Genomic DNA, 18597 nt, shown 5'->3' with positions numbered 1-18597 from the left:
GGAGAAGCTGCAAAATTCCTTTTGAAACCTCCTTGGTTGGAAAGGCTGAAAGCCTCTGTACAAAACTTCATCCTGGAGTGATATTTTCAACTCTAATATAGGGGTTTGGAATGGAAATGCTGACAGGCCCATAATTAGGGAAGCACCAGCGGGCACCACTATAAAAGTACATCAGATAGGCCCAGGACTTAAACTCGATACAAGTTGGTGTCTGAACTCATTAGAGCAGCACTGAAAATACATTTTAACCTCCCTGGCTCAAACTGTTAATTTGATGTTCAGAAAGACATCGACAGGGGTGCTAATCCTTGTAATGAATCCATCTCCTTCAGTGCCTCAAAGGGAATGGTCAGGTCACCCTAAATGTTTAAGCTCAAAGAAAATGCAAAATATAAATGGTAAAAATAAGAATATTTTATTTTGCAGAACAAGCTGAAAGTGTGTAAAGTAATGTAAAAATGATACTTTGGTTGCTGTATGCTGTAAGATTTTAAAGCTTCTTTTTCTATCCAAATATGTAATTATACTTCTGATTAATGGGAGGTTTTCTCACCTCTGCTGACTGGCTCTTATTTGATAGAAAGTTCCAGATATTAGTATGAAATTCCTGATACCTGTACAAACTCCATGCATGCAGAGAAAAAAAAGATCAAGCCTGAAGACCCATGAGGGTATCTGGTTGAATAATATTTATCTAGTATGTATAGATTCCAAGTTCACATGGTTAATCCTGCCCAAAGCATTCAGTTCCTTGGTAGCACAGCTGTAACACATGTGCACTAAATTCTCTTTCTGTAATATATAAATTCTGAAATTTCATCTGGGAGTTTTGTACTATAATAATGTGGCTTTTTTTTTTTTTCCCAACAGCTGCATAAATACTAATGGGAAGTTACCTTTGAATTATTTCTAACCATATATCTCCTACTCCATTTCATGACTCAAACAGACTCTCCTATTTCCTTCCCTGCAATAAGGTGCTTTAAAACAACAGAAAGAGGGAATTTACCTTCCTGTAATTTGATTTTCTGGGATTAAGTTCTCCTAAAAAAAACTTCTTTCAAGACTTAATTTTTTTTTTTTGTAAGTAATATGTATTACATACTTTTTGTAAGTACTATGTGTTACATTCAGTAGAAATCTAGGTATACAGCTCTTATCAGGTAAGGGAAATAACAAATGTCACATTCCACAGAAGCTTGCCTCACTGGAAATGGGATTGATAGTGTTTTTGATGACTAGGTAGAGAAAGAAAACATCTCACTGAACAGAAAGTACTTTCCCATGGAAAGCTGGGATGGTACTATTTTGAGTAATGCCCTATTTAAACACAGGGACACCCTCACTGTCACTCACCCAAGGGTGATTTGCATGTTTTGGTGGCTTGTAATTCTGTCTCAGAAGATGATAACACCTTACAAATGATGATTCACAAGATGATTATATTTGCATATTTCCCCAGGCACTGACAACAAAGGCTTCTCTGGGCCATCAGTTTCTGGACTGCAGGGAGCAGGAGCAGAGGATCTGTTGCTGTCATTCCCATTTGGATGGGGAGCATAACTGAGATTGCTCCAATTCCTGCACTGCTGGCCAGGGAATGAGTTTATTTTCTTCTGAGGAAGACAGGTTTTCTCCTGAAGAGGACAGGGTTTGAGACTTCATGTCAAGAGAAGACAAGGAAATTGCCTAAATTGCAGAACAGAGGTCCACAGGAATATTTTTTCCCCTATTAATTCACTTGATATAAAAGAAGAGGCAGTACAGTAACAAGTGCCAGAAAAGAAAAATATATTAGTGCTTACCAAACCAGGCTCTTCTCTCCTAGAAATCTACTGACCAGACAAAAAGTTACTTCATCTTTTGCCAATTTGTCCCAATTATTTATCATTTATGAAATCACCTGTTCTACAATTTTATTAAAAGTCCCTAGGAAACCATTCAAATTGTCTAACATAATTTGACAGAAGAGAGTTAAAGAACACATAAATGGGAATATCATATGCAAAAATACTTGTACTTTGTGGGAGAGGAAGACAAAGAGCATTTGCTTGAATCATTTTTCCTGATCCTGTTTTCTTTTGACCACTACCCCCAGCTGACATCCCTCCTACCCAAGTGTGAAAGATGGAAATGCACCTCTCAAAGTTTTCCTGTGGTGTATTTGGTTTTCCAAGGCCACCAGATGTTGAGATGACAGCAGCTGGCACAGAAATATTATGTCTTTTTTAACAGGAGAACATTTACTTTCAAGATAGTATCTTACTACAAAACTACAAGACTTAATTAGAATTTTTCATGCAGTTGGTATTAACTTGGCCCATTGATTACACTGTAAGCTGATTTAATGCATTATTACAGCCCAGAGACACCACAACTGGACTAAATCTTGAATTCAACATTCAGAAGCCTGCAGACATAGTCTCATTTGCCACTCCTAGATAAATTGCTGGGTTTTCTTCCACTCTACTTAAAGCCAGTGGATTTCTACAGAGTGTAGTTCAGGACAGATTCTGTCTTGCCTTTCATGCACAGCTCTTCATTGAATTAATTCTCTCCAGATCATATTTTTGCATTTTTAATGCAAAAGCAGGGAAGCTCCCACTTACTTCACTGCAAGTGAAAGTGGACCTGAGAGGGGCACTCATCCTGCTTATCAGCATACTAAAGGAATTCTGTCAATTAATTACAACCCTATCAAATGCTTGGCTGCAGATAGTGTACATGATGTGCTTTTCATTTACTGATTTGCAGTCAGTGGGAGGAGGTTATAGCCCAAGTGTAAGAGCAAATCAAAGTTAAACATGGACAGGGAAATCTCTCTCTCTTTTCAAGACTGCCAATTCTCTGTGCACTGGGCATGAACTAGGAGAGTGGTGATGAAACAACAGCAGAATAATGTTTGCTACTGGCAAAGAGAGAGCCTGGATAAACAAAAGAATCATGCTTCATAACACAGTATCCTGTTAGTTTAAATGCTATCCATTCTACAAGAGCTAGTATCTAAAATAAAGCAAATGTTAATTCCTTTCAGAGATAAAACTACCAGAAGAGTACTCAGCTCCAAACAGGAACTAAGGAACATGACACACTGCCAGCCAGCACTTGGCAAAACAACTGATATAATATGGAAATACTGCTGCACACCACTAACAAATATTGCTTGCCAAAAATACTAATAACCTCCCGGAAATCCTAGTTGTTAACATTGTTGCTACCTCTCTGAATCTCTTGGAGTAGCAGTCCCCAAATACTGGCTGATTTCAATGAAAAAGTATTAAGGAAAAAAAAAAAAAGTCATCAAAACCCTCTACCAAAGTTTTGGGCTTAAATGCAGTAAAGCAGGTAGCCATGCAAGGAAAAAAACCCAAAAAGCTGGTACTCCAGTTAGGATTCTGTTTCTTTGCATTTATAACTCTCCATGAGATAAGAAGAAAGGTTCTTCCACAGATAAGTAATTGTCTAAAAGATACAATAAAAATATAAAATATGAAGAGAGGACACCAGTGAAGTCTCAAAGAAATGTGTGTTAAGTCTTAAAGTGTTCTACATATGCATTAAGGATGGCAGCACACTCATCCACAATTTATTAAAAAAATCCCCAATGAACAAAATATAAAAAGAACAAATGAGAACTTGAACCCAACATGGATGGAAAGCTACTTTTTGCAATTAACCTCCTACAAAAAGGATTTAAAAGAGGGAGTGGGAGGCATATTATAGAGAGTACAAAGAGAAAAAAGAATACAGAGCAGAGAGGAGACAGAATTACAGTGATCTCTTGCAGCCTGCAACCCTTGGAGAACAACTCTTGGTTAGATGAGGAGCTGAGTAACTTCATCACCCTGACTCCAGTGGCAAAGAACACCTGGAACACCAGCTTAAAATCTTGAGGCTAAAGTCACCGTGGGGTCACCTCAGCATGGTGGAAGGGTGGAAGAACTCAGGGATGAAAATTCAGGCTTCAACATGGGCTTCTACAGACAGAAGAACCAAACAGCCTCCAGTTTGGTTCCTTAGGAGTACAGCACAGGAGCCTCCAACCTTGGGCTGGTTCTCTCTTGTGCAATGCAACCCCAGAGTGCCATCCTACCTTAGGGTAATGATTAATTTGTAAGGCTGTTTAGAGGCAGCATTTTGAAAAATGCCTCCTGAATACATCCTCCCTCCCTTACTTTTCACTTCTTTTCATGTAGCTGGCAGGATGTGGATGACAAGTTAACATCTTCTTTAGGACCAAGAGTCATGGAGCACTTGCACTGCAGCACCTGATCTGGAGTTCAGAAGCAAAATACCAAAGAAACAAATACTCAGGAACCACCTCTCAACACTTAACATCAAAATTCACACCAGAATTTTACTTACAGATTTCTGACTGTTAAGAATAAGCATTAAAAGATAACTCTTAAAGAAAAGCACAGAGCTTTTCTTTAGCTCAACAAAATGAAACCTCATGTAGCACAGTGGCAGCTCCAGGGCACCACTGGTTTAAGGCAGGACTTTGTGAGTTTCAGAACTTCTCCCAACACCAAAAGCAAGCAGAGGTCCTACATCTATGAAAAGATCAGGCAAAGGGCCAGCTCAGAAAGCCAATTTAATCCCCAAGCTTGATAGTGCACTTCTGTTTGGATGCTGGACACAATTCCTAACAGGTTTATTCATCTATGTTAATCACCTTCAGCACTGCATTTTTTATTTCATTTGATCAAAACCATCTTGCAAACTCAGTGCTTTTTTTTCTCAACTCCCTGTTATTGTCAAGGGCTTGGACTGGCTACAACGTTGAGTTTTCTTTTTCTTACTTTACCATTAAATATGCATGAATACTTCAAAGCCTCAGACATGGAAGTTTGTTGGGGGCCCTGGGGAAAGTCCTCAGCTTTTCTCTAACAATAAAGTCAATCAACTGCTACCTATAAGGTAAGCCCAGAAAGTTAAAGTAACTCACTTCATTTGCAAGTCTAACTTCTGAAACTGTCACCTGGGGAAAAGGCCTCCAAGGATGTTAAGTAGAACAACCTGTGGGAAGGAATGCAGTTGCTGGAAGCTTGTGAAAGGCTTTAAGGACTCCTTGCAAAGCTTAAGGACAAACTCTGACTCAGTCCTGTGTACACAGGAAGTGGTGCTGGTTTAAATAACATTGAGATTTGAAGCTAATGTGAACCAGCTTAAAACCAAAACATGACAGATCATCCTGCCTTCTGAACCTCTGCTTTCTTTCTGGTTTTGCTTTATTCACTGGGCAAAACACAACAGGGAAATGGAGGAAGAACCTTGAACTAAATTCAAGAGAAAATCTAGGTATGCAAACATCATTTCCTGCTGATGAAAATTCATTTTCTACCTTGTAGTTCTGTGAAAAGTTGGGAGGACCCAAGTAGCCTCTGGTTGATACAAAAATTAACTGGGCTGGAAGTCTGACAGATGCTTCTAGAAAAGCTAAAAAAATCCTCATCAAGAGATTGCTGTGCAGAACTCATACAACAATCTCTGCTCTGTACTGCTCATGCAATTACACCAATTAGGTGTCTTTTGTATGGTTCTATTAAAATGAATTTTCAAATGACTTTGATAATAACCATACAATCCTAACTGAAGTGTTCATACCTGCTAGCTTAATACTCCTGGGCATATGACTTTTTGCAGGAAGCAGAGCCTGTGAAACAATACAGCTATGTTGGATTATTTAATTTTCACATTGCAATGTATTTCTGAGGGAAAAGTCTACAATCCTCTTCTTTTCCTGCCTAAAAATTTCAGAGGATTAAGAATAATATCCATATGTTTCTCTCCTTTTACTCTTAGGATGAAAAAAATACATGTATTCCTAGATAAAACCACATTTATATAGTGTATATATCATATGATTTGTATATTATATATTTTATATACCATATGGATGGCATTTAACTGATTTTATACTGACAAAACTTAATCAAAGGCTATTATTATGGCTGTGAGAGGGGGTGGTTTGAACAGTTTTGCCAGTAGGATGTGGGCTGTCAACACCAGGCAGATGGGTGTAAGCTACAGTCAGACTGAGCCACACAATATTAAGATGGGACAGACCTCAGAACAGATGTGCAGCTCATTACAGGAGACAGCTGAAGGAAATGAAGATGAGATGAAGTCAGTGGGCTTGAGGACATCACAAGGAAATAAAAATCATTGATCCTGAACTGCTCCTCAGGAATAAAAGCTTTATCCACACTATGGAATCCAGAAGGATGAGGTTTACACCTCCTGCCCTGCCTCAGAGCATCTCCTTTGCTCCTGAAGAAGCACCTGGGCTTTCTGGAGCCTGCAGTGGATGACACTCACTGATTGCCAGTGACATTCCTTGGGCTGTCACAAGACAAATCACTCCTGTTGTTGACTCCAGCTCTGGCCACTGAAGACAAACTGGCACGTCTGAAAATGTCTTGGCAAAAAGGCAGGGTTAGAGGTAGCCACATTTATCTTGCATTATGCTTCCAGCATGATTAAATAAAAACATAACCACCTGTTAGACTTATTTCAGTAGGAGTATCTATTTTCAATTACAGCATTTACTATCCACCCTCAAGTATGGCAAATAACACCATGGTAACATAAACACAGTCCTGCCTGCTTGAGAAAGTGAAATTATAAATAGCAAGGTATAGCCCATGGGGTCCTGGAAATAAACTAACTAATCCATAGGCATTTGTTACTCTGACATAACACTTCCAATTAAATGTTGTTTGCCCCATCTCAGTCCCACTCAGAATAGATTTAGAAGTTCAGCATCACTTGTCTCTGAGTGAACTGATGTTCAGGCATGAAAAAGAGCTGAGATAGTGGAGGGAATAAACTAGAGTAAAGCAGTGGAAAACTAATGAGCAGGTTTTATTCTGCTTCCATCGAGGTTAATGAGGGGAAAAAACAAATCTATCCCAAATGTATAACAGAGTCCCCTTAATATATGGAAACATGTTGGGAAAACTGTGTTTTTTCCCTGATGGAAAAAAAAAAAAAAGGCAAAAAAAGCAAAACACACAAAAACCCTTGGGTTTAACTGAGTAGCAAGCAGTTTGCAAATGCAAATAAACTTAGCAACCCCTAAACCATTTGAGGGATTTTGGAACTCGGTGCTCTGCTTAGCTTCAGCCTGGGTGCAAAGAACCCTGGTAACTCAGGGAATAGGGAGGTTTGAGCTCAGGACTCGGGGGGAGCTGAATCAGCAATTGTTTCCCCCTGCTCTATGGTCCCTTCTTCTCAGCAAAGCGAGGCAGAGCAAGAGCAGCAGCCTGGGGTTCTGAAAAGCAGCTTTTTGCCAGCTGGCAGCCTCCTGCTGGGCTTGGCTGAGCTCCCTTTTTTGGGACCATGAGCAAGGACTCCAAACTGGGAGAAAGAAAGGAGAATGGGAGTCTCTACAAAGTGAGGACATGGCTTGAGGTTCCTGCCAAGTGTGAGGACAGCAATCAGTTCATTCTGAGCAGGCTCAGAGTCATTATCCTGGCTTTGACACAAGGCTGGGGCTCAGTGGAACCGTGTGAAAACCTCTCTTAGGTCAGGCATGAATGCTGAAGATTTGGGGACCTCAGCTTCGTTGCTTTCTTCTTAAGAACAAGAGATTTGAGCATTTGAAATGTACTTCTAGTTGCCAGCCATTGGTGAAAGTCTGCTTCTGACTGGGCTGATAAAAATCTGGGATGGATCTACTGAGGTCAATGGAATTCTTTCAGATTAGCACCATGCAACTACAATGGAATTTAAATTCCCAGCGTTTCTAGTCTAAAAATATTCTGGGTTTTTGTCTGACATATTTGGTGAATTCTTGTTCTCTCTGACATCAGTGATAGAACTCATTTGTATTACTAAGGCCTAAATTCCATGGAATTATTTTCCTTTCACACAGAGTGGAGCAAAACAAAAGCTGATCCACTGAAGTAGGGTTTAAATCAACTTTGATATCAAGTCTACGTGATAAAGGAAACAAGCAGTTTACTTAAGGCTGTAATCATTGGTACATTTCCTATGTCCCATTTGGCTTATTTCAAGACACTGTACAATTAATTTATTAAATGGAAATATTACTTAAAGGTCAGCCAGTTTGCAGGTTTTCAAAGAAAACCTGACAAAATCAGATAAATAGCTGGGTAAATCTGATAAGCACCTTTCAGAAGGCAAGATTATATACACTGGGATCAATGGGTTTAACAAGTGACACTACTTTAAAAAACCCATCTTTGTATGACCAGGAAAAATACAGAACTTCATTCATCTCAACAGAATTATCACTCTCTTTATCTTTGTGAAAAATAGAAATTTTAGGCTCCCAGGGGACTTCAGTATTTTGGTAACCTTTCAAGTAACCTGGTGATGCTAGCACAAAAGGTTATTTTAGTATTACTAAAAAACTTTTGTATAAAATTAGAGCAAAAAGCTGCAAATATATTCAACAATTAGTTGTGTTTCTGACTGTCATCAGGGACTGATTGCTAATCAAGCAATTGAGCACCAGTATGTCTAATACTGGAGTGTCATTACCCCATAATTATTTTCTCAGGCATTGTAATAATATTTTTACTGACAAAAATTTAAACATAGTAATTAATAGGGCAGCACATTAAACCTAATATGACATTTGGTGTGATGATGAAATGGAAAATAAGGCATCCTCACCATGCTCACAGCAAACAATTCCCACAGAGCCTGTGTATTCCTAAGTCACTTAGGCAAGGCTAATCTTAGAACAGAAACGTAAAAACTCCTAAATAGAAACCAGGATTTTTCTGGAGAGCATATGAACAAGTCTTTTATTAAAGCCAGTCTACAAACCTTTCTGCATGTGACTCCTGGCATGTGACTGCTTGTGCTTTAAATTAAGGACAGACTCAAGTGAAGTGTGTGCAAAAACCCAGGAGTGTGCTCTGTAAAACCAGCTTGAGGACTCTGGAAATATAAAAGTAACAGAACTCAAAATTCCTTCAGCATTTTCTGACCACCAACAGGAAAAAGATGATAGCTGTTTTGTGGGGTTTTTTCCCCCCCATAGAAAAGGTATTGAAATGTTGGTATTACAACGTAGCACCCTATGCTGTGCTTTATAAAAATAAAAATTATATTTTAATATGTAATCAAGGATTCAAAATTGGCTGATTGCTTACAACCAAAACTGGGAAGAAATGATGAAGTGAGAAGATCACACAACTGAGTCGAGACTGAAAACATTATATAGAGCAAGGAAACAAAGAATTATTCCTCATCCACAATTATTGAGTATATTTCAAAGGTTTGCACATTATCTATCCCCATCCTTACAGGATTTAATGATTGCTTGTGCTTTGGGTCAGATACTCAGGATGGAAAGTCTGCATCTCTGTTTCAGCATCCACAACTGACTCAGTTCTGTAAGGACAGCCTGGGGAATGTATTCTGCCACAAAGAAGAATACTGTGAATGAATCACTGTTACATACCATAGGTTTCCCATTCCCTGACTAGGCAATATTTTGTACAGAAGAACATGACCTGTAACAGATTTTAGCAATACAAATGCCCACCAGACTAAGCTGAACACTCATGAAGGAAAATGTAATTTTAACCTTCCCTAGTGGCCACAGAAATTTTGCTCTTCTTATAATCTGAAGGGCAGTATACATGTTGAGGGCTATACATTACCTAACTTTCATTAAACATGTGCAGTCAGGAAAAAGGCACAGGAAAAATGGTGTAATTACATTATTTCTAACCTTACAATTAGACAGATGGGGAAATTAAACAAGCTGGACTAAGGGAAAATGTGTTTGACATTGCAGACTTGCCACACTTCAAGGTGCTAAAATAGGCATTAAATTCATTACCAGGTATATAACAAACAGAAGTGGCCACAGTTACAAAAGTACTGGTTATTTAGTGTTCACATCTGTTCTTGCAAAGAGCTTCATGCTCTCAGCAACTCAAAGTTCACTCCAGAAACAAACAAACAAAACCCAAACCAAAAAGCACAAAGTTTTGAAATCCCCAGACAGCCAAAGCCCTCGGTACTGACATTGTGTCTTTCTCTCCCTGTTCTTTTGTTTCCAAACCTAAGTTATGCTTCAAACACACCTTGTAGAAATCTTGACAGCACCAAAGCTCTGCAGAGTGCCTTAGCCAGAAAATATCCTAAAACAATGGCAAGCTGTGTATTTTTTTTTTTTTTGTGGGAAATTAAAAATGGGGCCAACAAAGCTTTCAAGTAAAATGTGCAGTATTACTTGCTATATCTATGTATACATTTGAGAAAACAAGTGTTGACAAGGAGAGCCAGAGCAAGAAAGATGAAGACAGATGAATGTCAAGAGTCTGGAGTGCCCTGGGTAATATCTAATCCTTTCCACTGAAAGATTTTTTTAATAATTTACACAGAACTTTAAGAACAAAGGTTGTCTTGTTTCCTTCCCAGAGCTGTGCTGAAATGTGCAAACAGGAGCAGAGAAGAAAACTGGCTACTTTTGGTCTTCTGTTTGCACTGGAGTTCAATAAAGATTCAACATGTGCTCTGCATTGCTTTACTTTTAGAGCTCTCTAGGTGACTCCAGCCACATGGGAGGTCAAGCTCAAGCAAGGTATTTATTTTCTCCCCATGGTAACACAGCTCTCACTTTGACCTCTTCACTCTCACAACTATACTGGTGCATCCAAAGAAAATTAAATCACTGTTCCTTCTCTCTACCTATTTTATATCATTACAGTGATTCTCCCCACTCTATAAGCTTGAAGGTCAATTTAAGGTCACACACACATTGCACATAGCAAGGACTTTATGATGACAAAGGCCTGATTTGCTAACAAGACTATTACACAATTATTTCTTTTGAAGGGTATAAAGATGTTCTTAAGGATGTAGGGTGCTTTTCTAGATCAATGATTAACTCTCAATACTCCTCAGACTCCTCAGTGCCTCCACAGTATTCACTGAAACAAGAAGGCTGGTGATGTTCTCATGAGGCATGGCCAGAAAGAATGATTAACTGGAGTAAGAAGTCCTTTACTTCTCAATATGTTAGGATACTGTAAAGGAATCAGTGTAAGACTATAGGTTTGTTAGAGCTGTTGAGAGTTTAAATTAAAATTGCACAGTAAGCCTTCATTTTTGCTGGACAACTTCAGCTCCAAACTGCCAGGCAAAGTTTTTCTGCAGAGGGCATTGTCATGACATGGTTCAACTATTATTTTATTTACAAGGAATTCAATGAAATGAAATTTTAAAAACTGCATTCAACTTATGTTTGCCTGTAGTCCTCTTTCTTACAACCAACACACTCCTTTTTCAGATGTTCCACACATGTACATGTCCTGTCATGACAGCTGGGAAAAGAAAGAAGCACACTTAACCAACCCCCATTTCATTTCCTTGGATTCTGTATTCTAATATTTATCTGTACATGTAATTTGTCCTGCAGTAGATAACTACAGTTTTAGACAAAACCTATTTTACACTTAATAAAGCCTTTTTTTTCTAGATGCATAGAGCTATGTTTAAATATCATAATACCTGCTAACTCTCAGGGCAGAAAAACCTTTCCCCAATGCTTTCATTGAACTATAAATCTGTCTGAGTAAACCATGTTATAACAAGTACCCTTTGTACACAAAGCAGTAGACTAAGAAATCTTTTAAAGAAGAAAAGTCTACATGATTCAGAGAATACAAATACTGTTTACACATTTATTGTTGAATTAATTTTCTGTAAATAATCCACACTGGGAGAACTCAGTGTTTGAGGCAAGAGCTCAACACTGGTTATTTTTATAAAGAAGCAAGCACAACACCTCTAAACTCAGAATTTTTTCATGTTGAAAGATTTTGCTGTTGAAAAATAATGATCCACATTTACAGACATTTTGCAGGTCTCTGCTTGTTTGTATTCATGACAATACAGCTGTTCATAGGCACCTCATGCAGGCAGTGCTCCCCACAGATCAAACTAGGCTTTTATTTAAAGCATAGAATGGGAGCAGTTCCATCAACTTCAGCAGAGATAATCTTGCTTGAAATGAAGAACAAAGGGAAGAAAAAGCTATTAGGATTTTAGGTGCTGGCCACACATGAATAATTCAGAGCTAATAGAACTGTTAATGGTCATCCCTGTTTCCAAGGGAAAAAAACCCCCAATGATGATTACTGTATTTTATTTGCTGTTCAGCTTTAAAATATACACAACCTATCTTCTCATCCAACCCATCTTCTTAACCTATTTATAAGCATTTTACAGCTATAACAATTCCATTTTTAACAGGATCCAGCTCTTTCCACCTCTAGGTATCTTTCCACCTATTCCCTTAAAGAATAATCACTTTCCAGACAAACCAAACTTCACTGTTCTTTTCCTCTTCCAAAAAGAAACTTCACTCACATGCTAACCTCCCAGATTTTATTTACACTTTCAGATAAAAGGCAACTCAAACACACATCTAATCCTTCCTGGGAAGAATTTTGGAATCCTAATTTGCAATGAGATCTAAGTCTGAGAATTTTGTACAAACTCTGCTCTTTTCTTTGCTTGGTGTCCTTTCCAGCTGCGTAGGAATGCATTTTTTAAAACTGATGATATTGAAAAGAACACAATGCTGCCTATTATAATATTCCCTCATATGATGCAACAAACTATTTCTAAGAATGAGCACATGCAAATGCAAAGGGACAAACTAACCAGGAGGCAGCCTTGTTCCTTACTTACAACTGGGATGAAGATTGGTAACATCTCCCAAGCAATTACTGCAACAGATTTTTCTTGCTTTATGCATTAATGAAAATAAATGGCTTTTCCCAGCTTATAAGGTCTCAGAGTTAGCAAAAGAACTGAATTTGTTGTTGGAACACAAGTGAGGTAAAGAATGACTTCTAATTGGCAATCCTTTTGGCTTTGTCACCCAACGGCTCTATTCTGACCTCATTTTCCAAGTTCTTACACCAGTTATTATTTTTCTGCTTAGAAGTGAACATGATACTTCTTCTCTCAAATTATCTTAAAGCTGATCAGGCAGCTTGCAGCAATATATATGTAACAGCCCTAAATAACTGTCAACAAAAAAAAATCAGGTTAATGAGTTAGCCTCAGCCTTGAACAAGAAGTGTAGCATGGTGCCACATTATCTCAGCAAGCACTCCTGGAACAACCTGTCCTTGCTGGGGCTCATGGACAAGGAACAAAGATGCACCTCTGACACCATTATCCTGGCTCAGAATACACAAGAACAGTTCAGAAAGCAGCAATCAGCATTTCTTAGGAAATGTTTAAATGAAAGAAAGCGTTTGGTGGCCAAGCTGACAGGTATCCAAACAAAAATCCATAAATATTTGGGTACTTTATCTAATAAGGGAATCAGTCAGAGAATGCCTCAAAAACATGAGCTGCAGGAACAGAACCTCCTATCTTCACTGCCAGAAATTCTTCCAATCCAGAGACAGAATTGCTGCTATGGAGACATCTATCAGTTTTTTATTCTTCTCTAGAGATTATTAGGTTCTAAGAGCCAGTGTACTATTAATTGTTATATCACTGTGTGCATATTTATCTACATGCAGAAGTTCCCTACCTACCAGACTGGACATTAAGCAACATTTTAATGCCTCTTTTTCCACATTACACACAAAAGCTGCTACAGAAGATCAGGTACAGGTGCTTGGCTGACACAATTAACACTCCTTTCTGCCTCCTGTGCCTCCTTATTATCAAAGGAATGACATGGGATGCCCCTCTGGTTTTGGTGACACCACCACAGACTAAAGATGGAATTCTTTCTGATTCCATTTGTGTATGGAGAACTGAGAAGTCAGTGCTAAAGAAGAAGGAAATGCTTTTCAGAGCATGTCTAAAGTGCACAGGCTGTAAGCCAGAACTTTCAAACAGTGGCAAAAACATAGTTGTAAAGTCTCGGCAAGGTAAACAGCACAAAAAGAGAAGCCATGAAGCTCTGTAAGTCAGAGCTGCATTTTTCACACACTTGGTGAAACCTACAACCTCAAAACCACTGAGGTGCTTCACTCCCAGTGACATCAATGCAAATTAAATACCTAAGTGCCACTGCAGATCAGGACCCAACATCCCAATCAGGTGAGAAATTGTATATCCTTTGGAAACTGCATTTCTGTCAAAGTCCACTGGATTAAGCAGTTTGGGCCTCTTAGAACCCAAATGCTCTTGGTTTTTGAAGGGTGAGCATTGCCCTATTGTGTTCTCCTATGAGTGCACAACACATCACCCTGTTCTACACAGGTAGCCAAAAATATTGTGCATTACTGGTAGTCAATGTGGGGTAAAAATGAGATAGTAACACCTTCATGCACTGTAGGAACCATCACAAAGAACCACTGTGAGAGATACAAGGTGGCACTTTCTTAGTATGTCAACATTATAACAGAAATAGGATTTCTGTTAGTTTCACCATTTTGTCCTAGTTCATTATATACTTAATAATGGAATTCATGCCAAGTATCAGGCATGTTCTAGGTTCCTCATTAAGGCATCTCAGCTGCAGCTCTTGGATCAAATCATGAATGACTCAACATAGGAGGAACTACAGGACACAGGAGTCTCTTGACTAATTCTGTTAACATTCTAGAGAATAGCAGATTTCAAACATTGTCTTCTACCTCATCATGCATTAACTAATCCAATTTAGGGAGATTTGGATCTCTTTTTTCTATCTGGAAATTCTGTTTGACAATAGTCTTTCAAAATTAATTAGATCTGCTCCCTTCTGATGACAAAATTAACTCTTGTCTGAGGACAAGGAGCTGGTTTGGATAAAACATTGTCTACATTAGGATAATACAACAAACAAATCAAAGAACAACACCATACAACATCACAGCACCCTATAGAACTTGTCTGGGAAAACACTAGAATTAAGACCTATGCTTATTTACCTACACATGTGTAGTTTTAGGTCCTGCTCCCAGGAGAAGGAATTTCCTGAGCAGCCCGAAGTAAACATTTTGGCAGTTCAAACTTTCAGTTTTAGAATCCTGCTAATCTGCCAAATCTGAAGATTCAGACACAAAGACCATTGAAATGACTCCTCCACCGTACTCCTCAGCCCTCCTCTACCCACACCGCAAAACCAAACCAAACCCTGGAGCAGAGCACTCACCTGGGGAGATTTACCCAACAGCCACAACAAACGATTGATTTCCCAGGTAAACATCTCTGGTTATAGCCCTGAGGAGGAGGGCTCGGAAGGGCAACCCGCAACCCCACGGGCGGTGCTGGGGGTCTCACCCCCCCTTAAACTCCCACCCAGGGACCCCCTGGCCAGGGCAGCCCTCGGGCAGCGCGCCCTCTGCTGGCTCCGCCCGCGCCTGCGGAGCGGAGAAACTTTGGGGCCGTTGGTGCGCAAGATGCGCGGTGCCGGGAGGCAGCCGCCCGCAAGGCCTGCGGGTAAGAGCGGGCAGGTTCCGCGTAAAGGGCAGAGAGACAACAACATGTGCGGGACGTCTGCCTGTAGGTACCCTCTGCACCTCTAGACCGGCACCGCCTGTAGGCACAGGGAGCTGTGGAACACGTGCGGTACATGCGGGTGCTGCTGTTGGGATCCAAGAGGGGCAGGGAGGGTGTTTGCGGACAGACAGACAGCACGGCCCCAGCTCAGAGTTCACAACACCGACAGAAAGGAGTTTGGCTCCCCGTCGTCTCTTTAAACGACAAATAAAAAGTTTTACTCCTAGATTCTCGCCCATCTCCTCTACCTGTGCTTGAGTTTCAGGCCGGTGTCATCCACAAGGGTATTTTAAGCAAAGGTGAAGATATATTTAGAATCTGGGTTTTGGACAAACGCTTTATCAGAGGATTTCAGCACAAAGCGTTCCCTTGCAAACACGCACGAGATTCTTCTGAAAAGTCTGGCTGGAAAATCTTTAACCCCCACACTTGGACGACGCAGTGCTTTTGATACACTTAAGTTACCTTCGTTCCTGTGCAATTCCCTTATTTTCCAATAAAAACATTCCTCTCTAAGCAGTCATCTCCGACTACGTTCGTTCCACGAAATAAAAATATTCAGTAAAACAAATACAGCCTCGACTCGCCTTGAAAGAGAAAACCCTCGTTAAGTAACAGCCTGACCGTGAGCAGCTTACCTCTTCTACTGTCAAAGGCATACAGATCCGGTACTCCTTCATGAGCATATTCCTGCTGCCTCAGTGCGGACCAGCAAACTGGGAGAAAAGTGGTTATTTCTGCACGGTGATCACGACGGAAACCAACCACGGGAAAAAAACAAGCAAGCCTCTTTCCCTCTAGGCGCTTGACAATGTGTTCACAAGAGAGTAATGCGACCATCCAGGAAGGCTGACCCAGCAAGACGAAAAACCAACACAACTGCTCCTTTCTTCCAGTTCTTCCCCCTTCAGCCGCCGATCACGGGAATTTTCACACACGCTCGCACCCAGATACTCTCCCAAGTCTGGAGCCCCAAACGCTTTGGCTCCAGCCAAAGACATCCGTCGGAAGTGCACAGGACCGGCAGCCTCTCGCAGCTATGTCAAAGACATGCCCGGGGCGGCGGAAAGAACGGATGAGCCCAAAATGTGGCTCTCACGGCCGCCGGCAGCACGTCGGGCGGCAGGGAAAGGGAGATGCTGATTTCCCAGACAAAGCCTTTTTCCTATCGTTCCCTTTCCCGGCTGCCAAACGCGGCTCCCGCCTCCCCACCGCAACGCGGCTGCGGCCGCCGCGGTTCCCGCTGTGCTGGGGTTGGGGATTGGGGATGGGGGGGGAGTTGCGTGGCGATCCGGTGGCCGCGGGTTCCCCGGCGCAGCCGCGGGCGTTCGGGCGGGCTGGATCCGCGGGTGCGGAGCGGGGGAGCGGCTGACATCAGCGGGGCGGGGGGCGGGTTCAGCCAGCGCGGCGTGGCCCGGCCGGGGCTCCGGTGTTGGCCCGGGGGGAAGCAGGGGAGAGCTGGCAGCAGCCAGCCGGTAGAAACCGCAGTTTTAATGAATTCAACCGCGACTTCTGGGTTTTTTTTTGTTGTTAATTTTTTTTTTTTGAGGGGTGGTGTTGAAGTTTATTGCCCGAGGCGTAAGAACGCACCGTACAAAACATTTACAAGGCGGTGTAAGGGCAGAGAAAGCTCTGGGACCGCCGGGCTGCAGCTCCGGGTCCCCCCCGGCCAGCCCCAGCCTGAGCCCTGCAGACAGCACAGGATGTGGAGGCCTCACCCATTTCCCTTCTGGGCAGCCCTTCCCTATCAGCCAGCGGATTCTGTAACAAATAAAAGTTGTTTTTTTTCCCCCCTTCTTTTTTTTTTCTTGTATCAGCTATTTGCTTTCAAATGCCACACAGAAAGTTCAGCGATAAAAGTGCCTCTTTCCTGGTAGGGAGATAAAGGCTGAACCGTTTTAGGGTGGTTTTTGTTCTGCTGCTGTTAGCAGGCAATTTGTTAACTTAAATAGGGTTTTAATGCTCCTGGGGGGTTGTGTTTTTCGGGTGAATTTGAGCATTAAGTTACAACCTGAAGCCCAGTTCTGAAACTGGCTGAGGAAGTGCAAGTGTTACACAAGCTGAGGTAAAGCATGAAATGTTCCCACTGCTGCTTCTCCTGTCTTCCAAGTGGCTACAAAACGTTTATGGCAGAGCAGCACCGTGACAGGAATATGAAAACACAAGGTGCTGTGCTGATAAAATACCCATCTGCACTCAAAGATTAATAACTTGCAAAATAAAAGTGATGAAATGCCCCTGTTTGGGACAGTTAAAGGTGAATTTAGGTCTACAATGAAATGCAGGTTTTGTAACCAGAGAGAGCAAAACCCCTCAAGGTTTCCATCGGTTCTGAATGTGCAATTTCCCTGCTATGTCTGGAAGTTCTAGCCCAGAGAGGACACAGTGCCATCTCCTGGAGCTAACAGCAGCACTTTTTCCCTCCACTGCAATAATGGCACAATATTTCACTCACCCTGCCTTTCCCCTTGACGTGCAGGCACCTCACAAAGCATCAGAAAATCTGGGAGCTCTGCTTCAAATCTGGGTTTTCAGGTGAGGTAGGAACGAGACTTCCATCTTAAATCTGCCAACAAGCATTTAGAGACATCCCAACTACAGCTGGCAGGGTGTGTTCCTGAAACTTCTCTGCAAAATAGATAAAACAAGGCAATACCTGTGAGACTGCCTCCAAATAGAACCTGAAAACATCTACTTTTATTATTTATTATTTATTATATTTTAATTTTTACATTAAATTTTTTCTATTTATATTAAATTATTTCTATTGAATTATATTAAATTTAATTTATATTAAATATTTTATATTTATATTTTTAATATATTTAATAGATTTTATTTTATTATTTATTACATCTACTTTAGTTATTTGCAACTTAGTATCTGGCTCGACTTCCCTGAAGGGAAGTCACTCCCTATTCATTGGATGGAAAATTACACCCATATTCCAACAAGCTGAAAGGATGAGATTTTACACCCTAAAACAAGGATTCAAAGCTCTGTAGAAATGTGTAAATGGAGAGTTAGGAAAGAAGAACTCATTTGTTCTCTGTGTTACATTTGTGTATTTTTAATACTCAGGTCAATTAGTAAAAATGATTGATGATAAGGGATAAATTCTGTTAATTGATTTTAAAAATCAGGTTT

General features: G+C 40.6%; 1 protein-coding gene across 5 annotated transcripts in view; it reads right to left on the bottom strand.

Moving 5' to 3' along the window:
- The window catches only part of PITPNC1 (phosphatidylinositol transfer protein cytoplasmic 1), a 77968-nt gene extending 61161 nt beyond the window's left edge, over positions 1-16807 (bottom strand). For 2 of the 5 annotated variants that reach the window (XM_030461903.1, XM_030461899.1), the window contains exon 1: positions 3773-3910. In XM_030461903.1, the coding sequence (XP_030317763.1) occupies positions 3773-3841 (69 nt within the window). In that variant the 5' untranslated portion in view covers positions 3842-3910. The other 3 variants (XM_030461901.1, XM_030461900.1, XM_030461902.1) reach the window with 3 other exon arrangements.
- Between the last annotated feature and the right edge of the window lie 1790 nt (positions 16808-18597).

This window comes from Calypte anna, chromosome 18, assembly GCF_003957555.1.
Source record: "Calypte anna isolate BGI_N300 chromosome 18, bCalAnn1_v1.p, whole genome shotgun sequence".
Lineage (NCBI taxonomy): Eukaryota > Metazoa > Chordata > Aves > Apodiformes > Trochilidae > Calypte > Calypte anna.
This window is presented reverse-complemented; position numbering and strand designations above follow the sequence as displayed.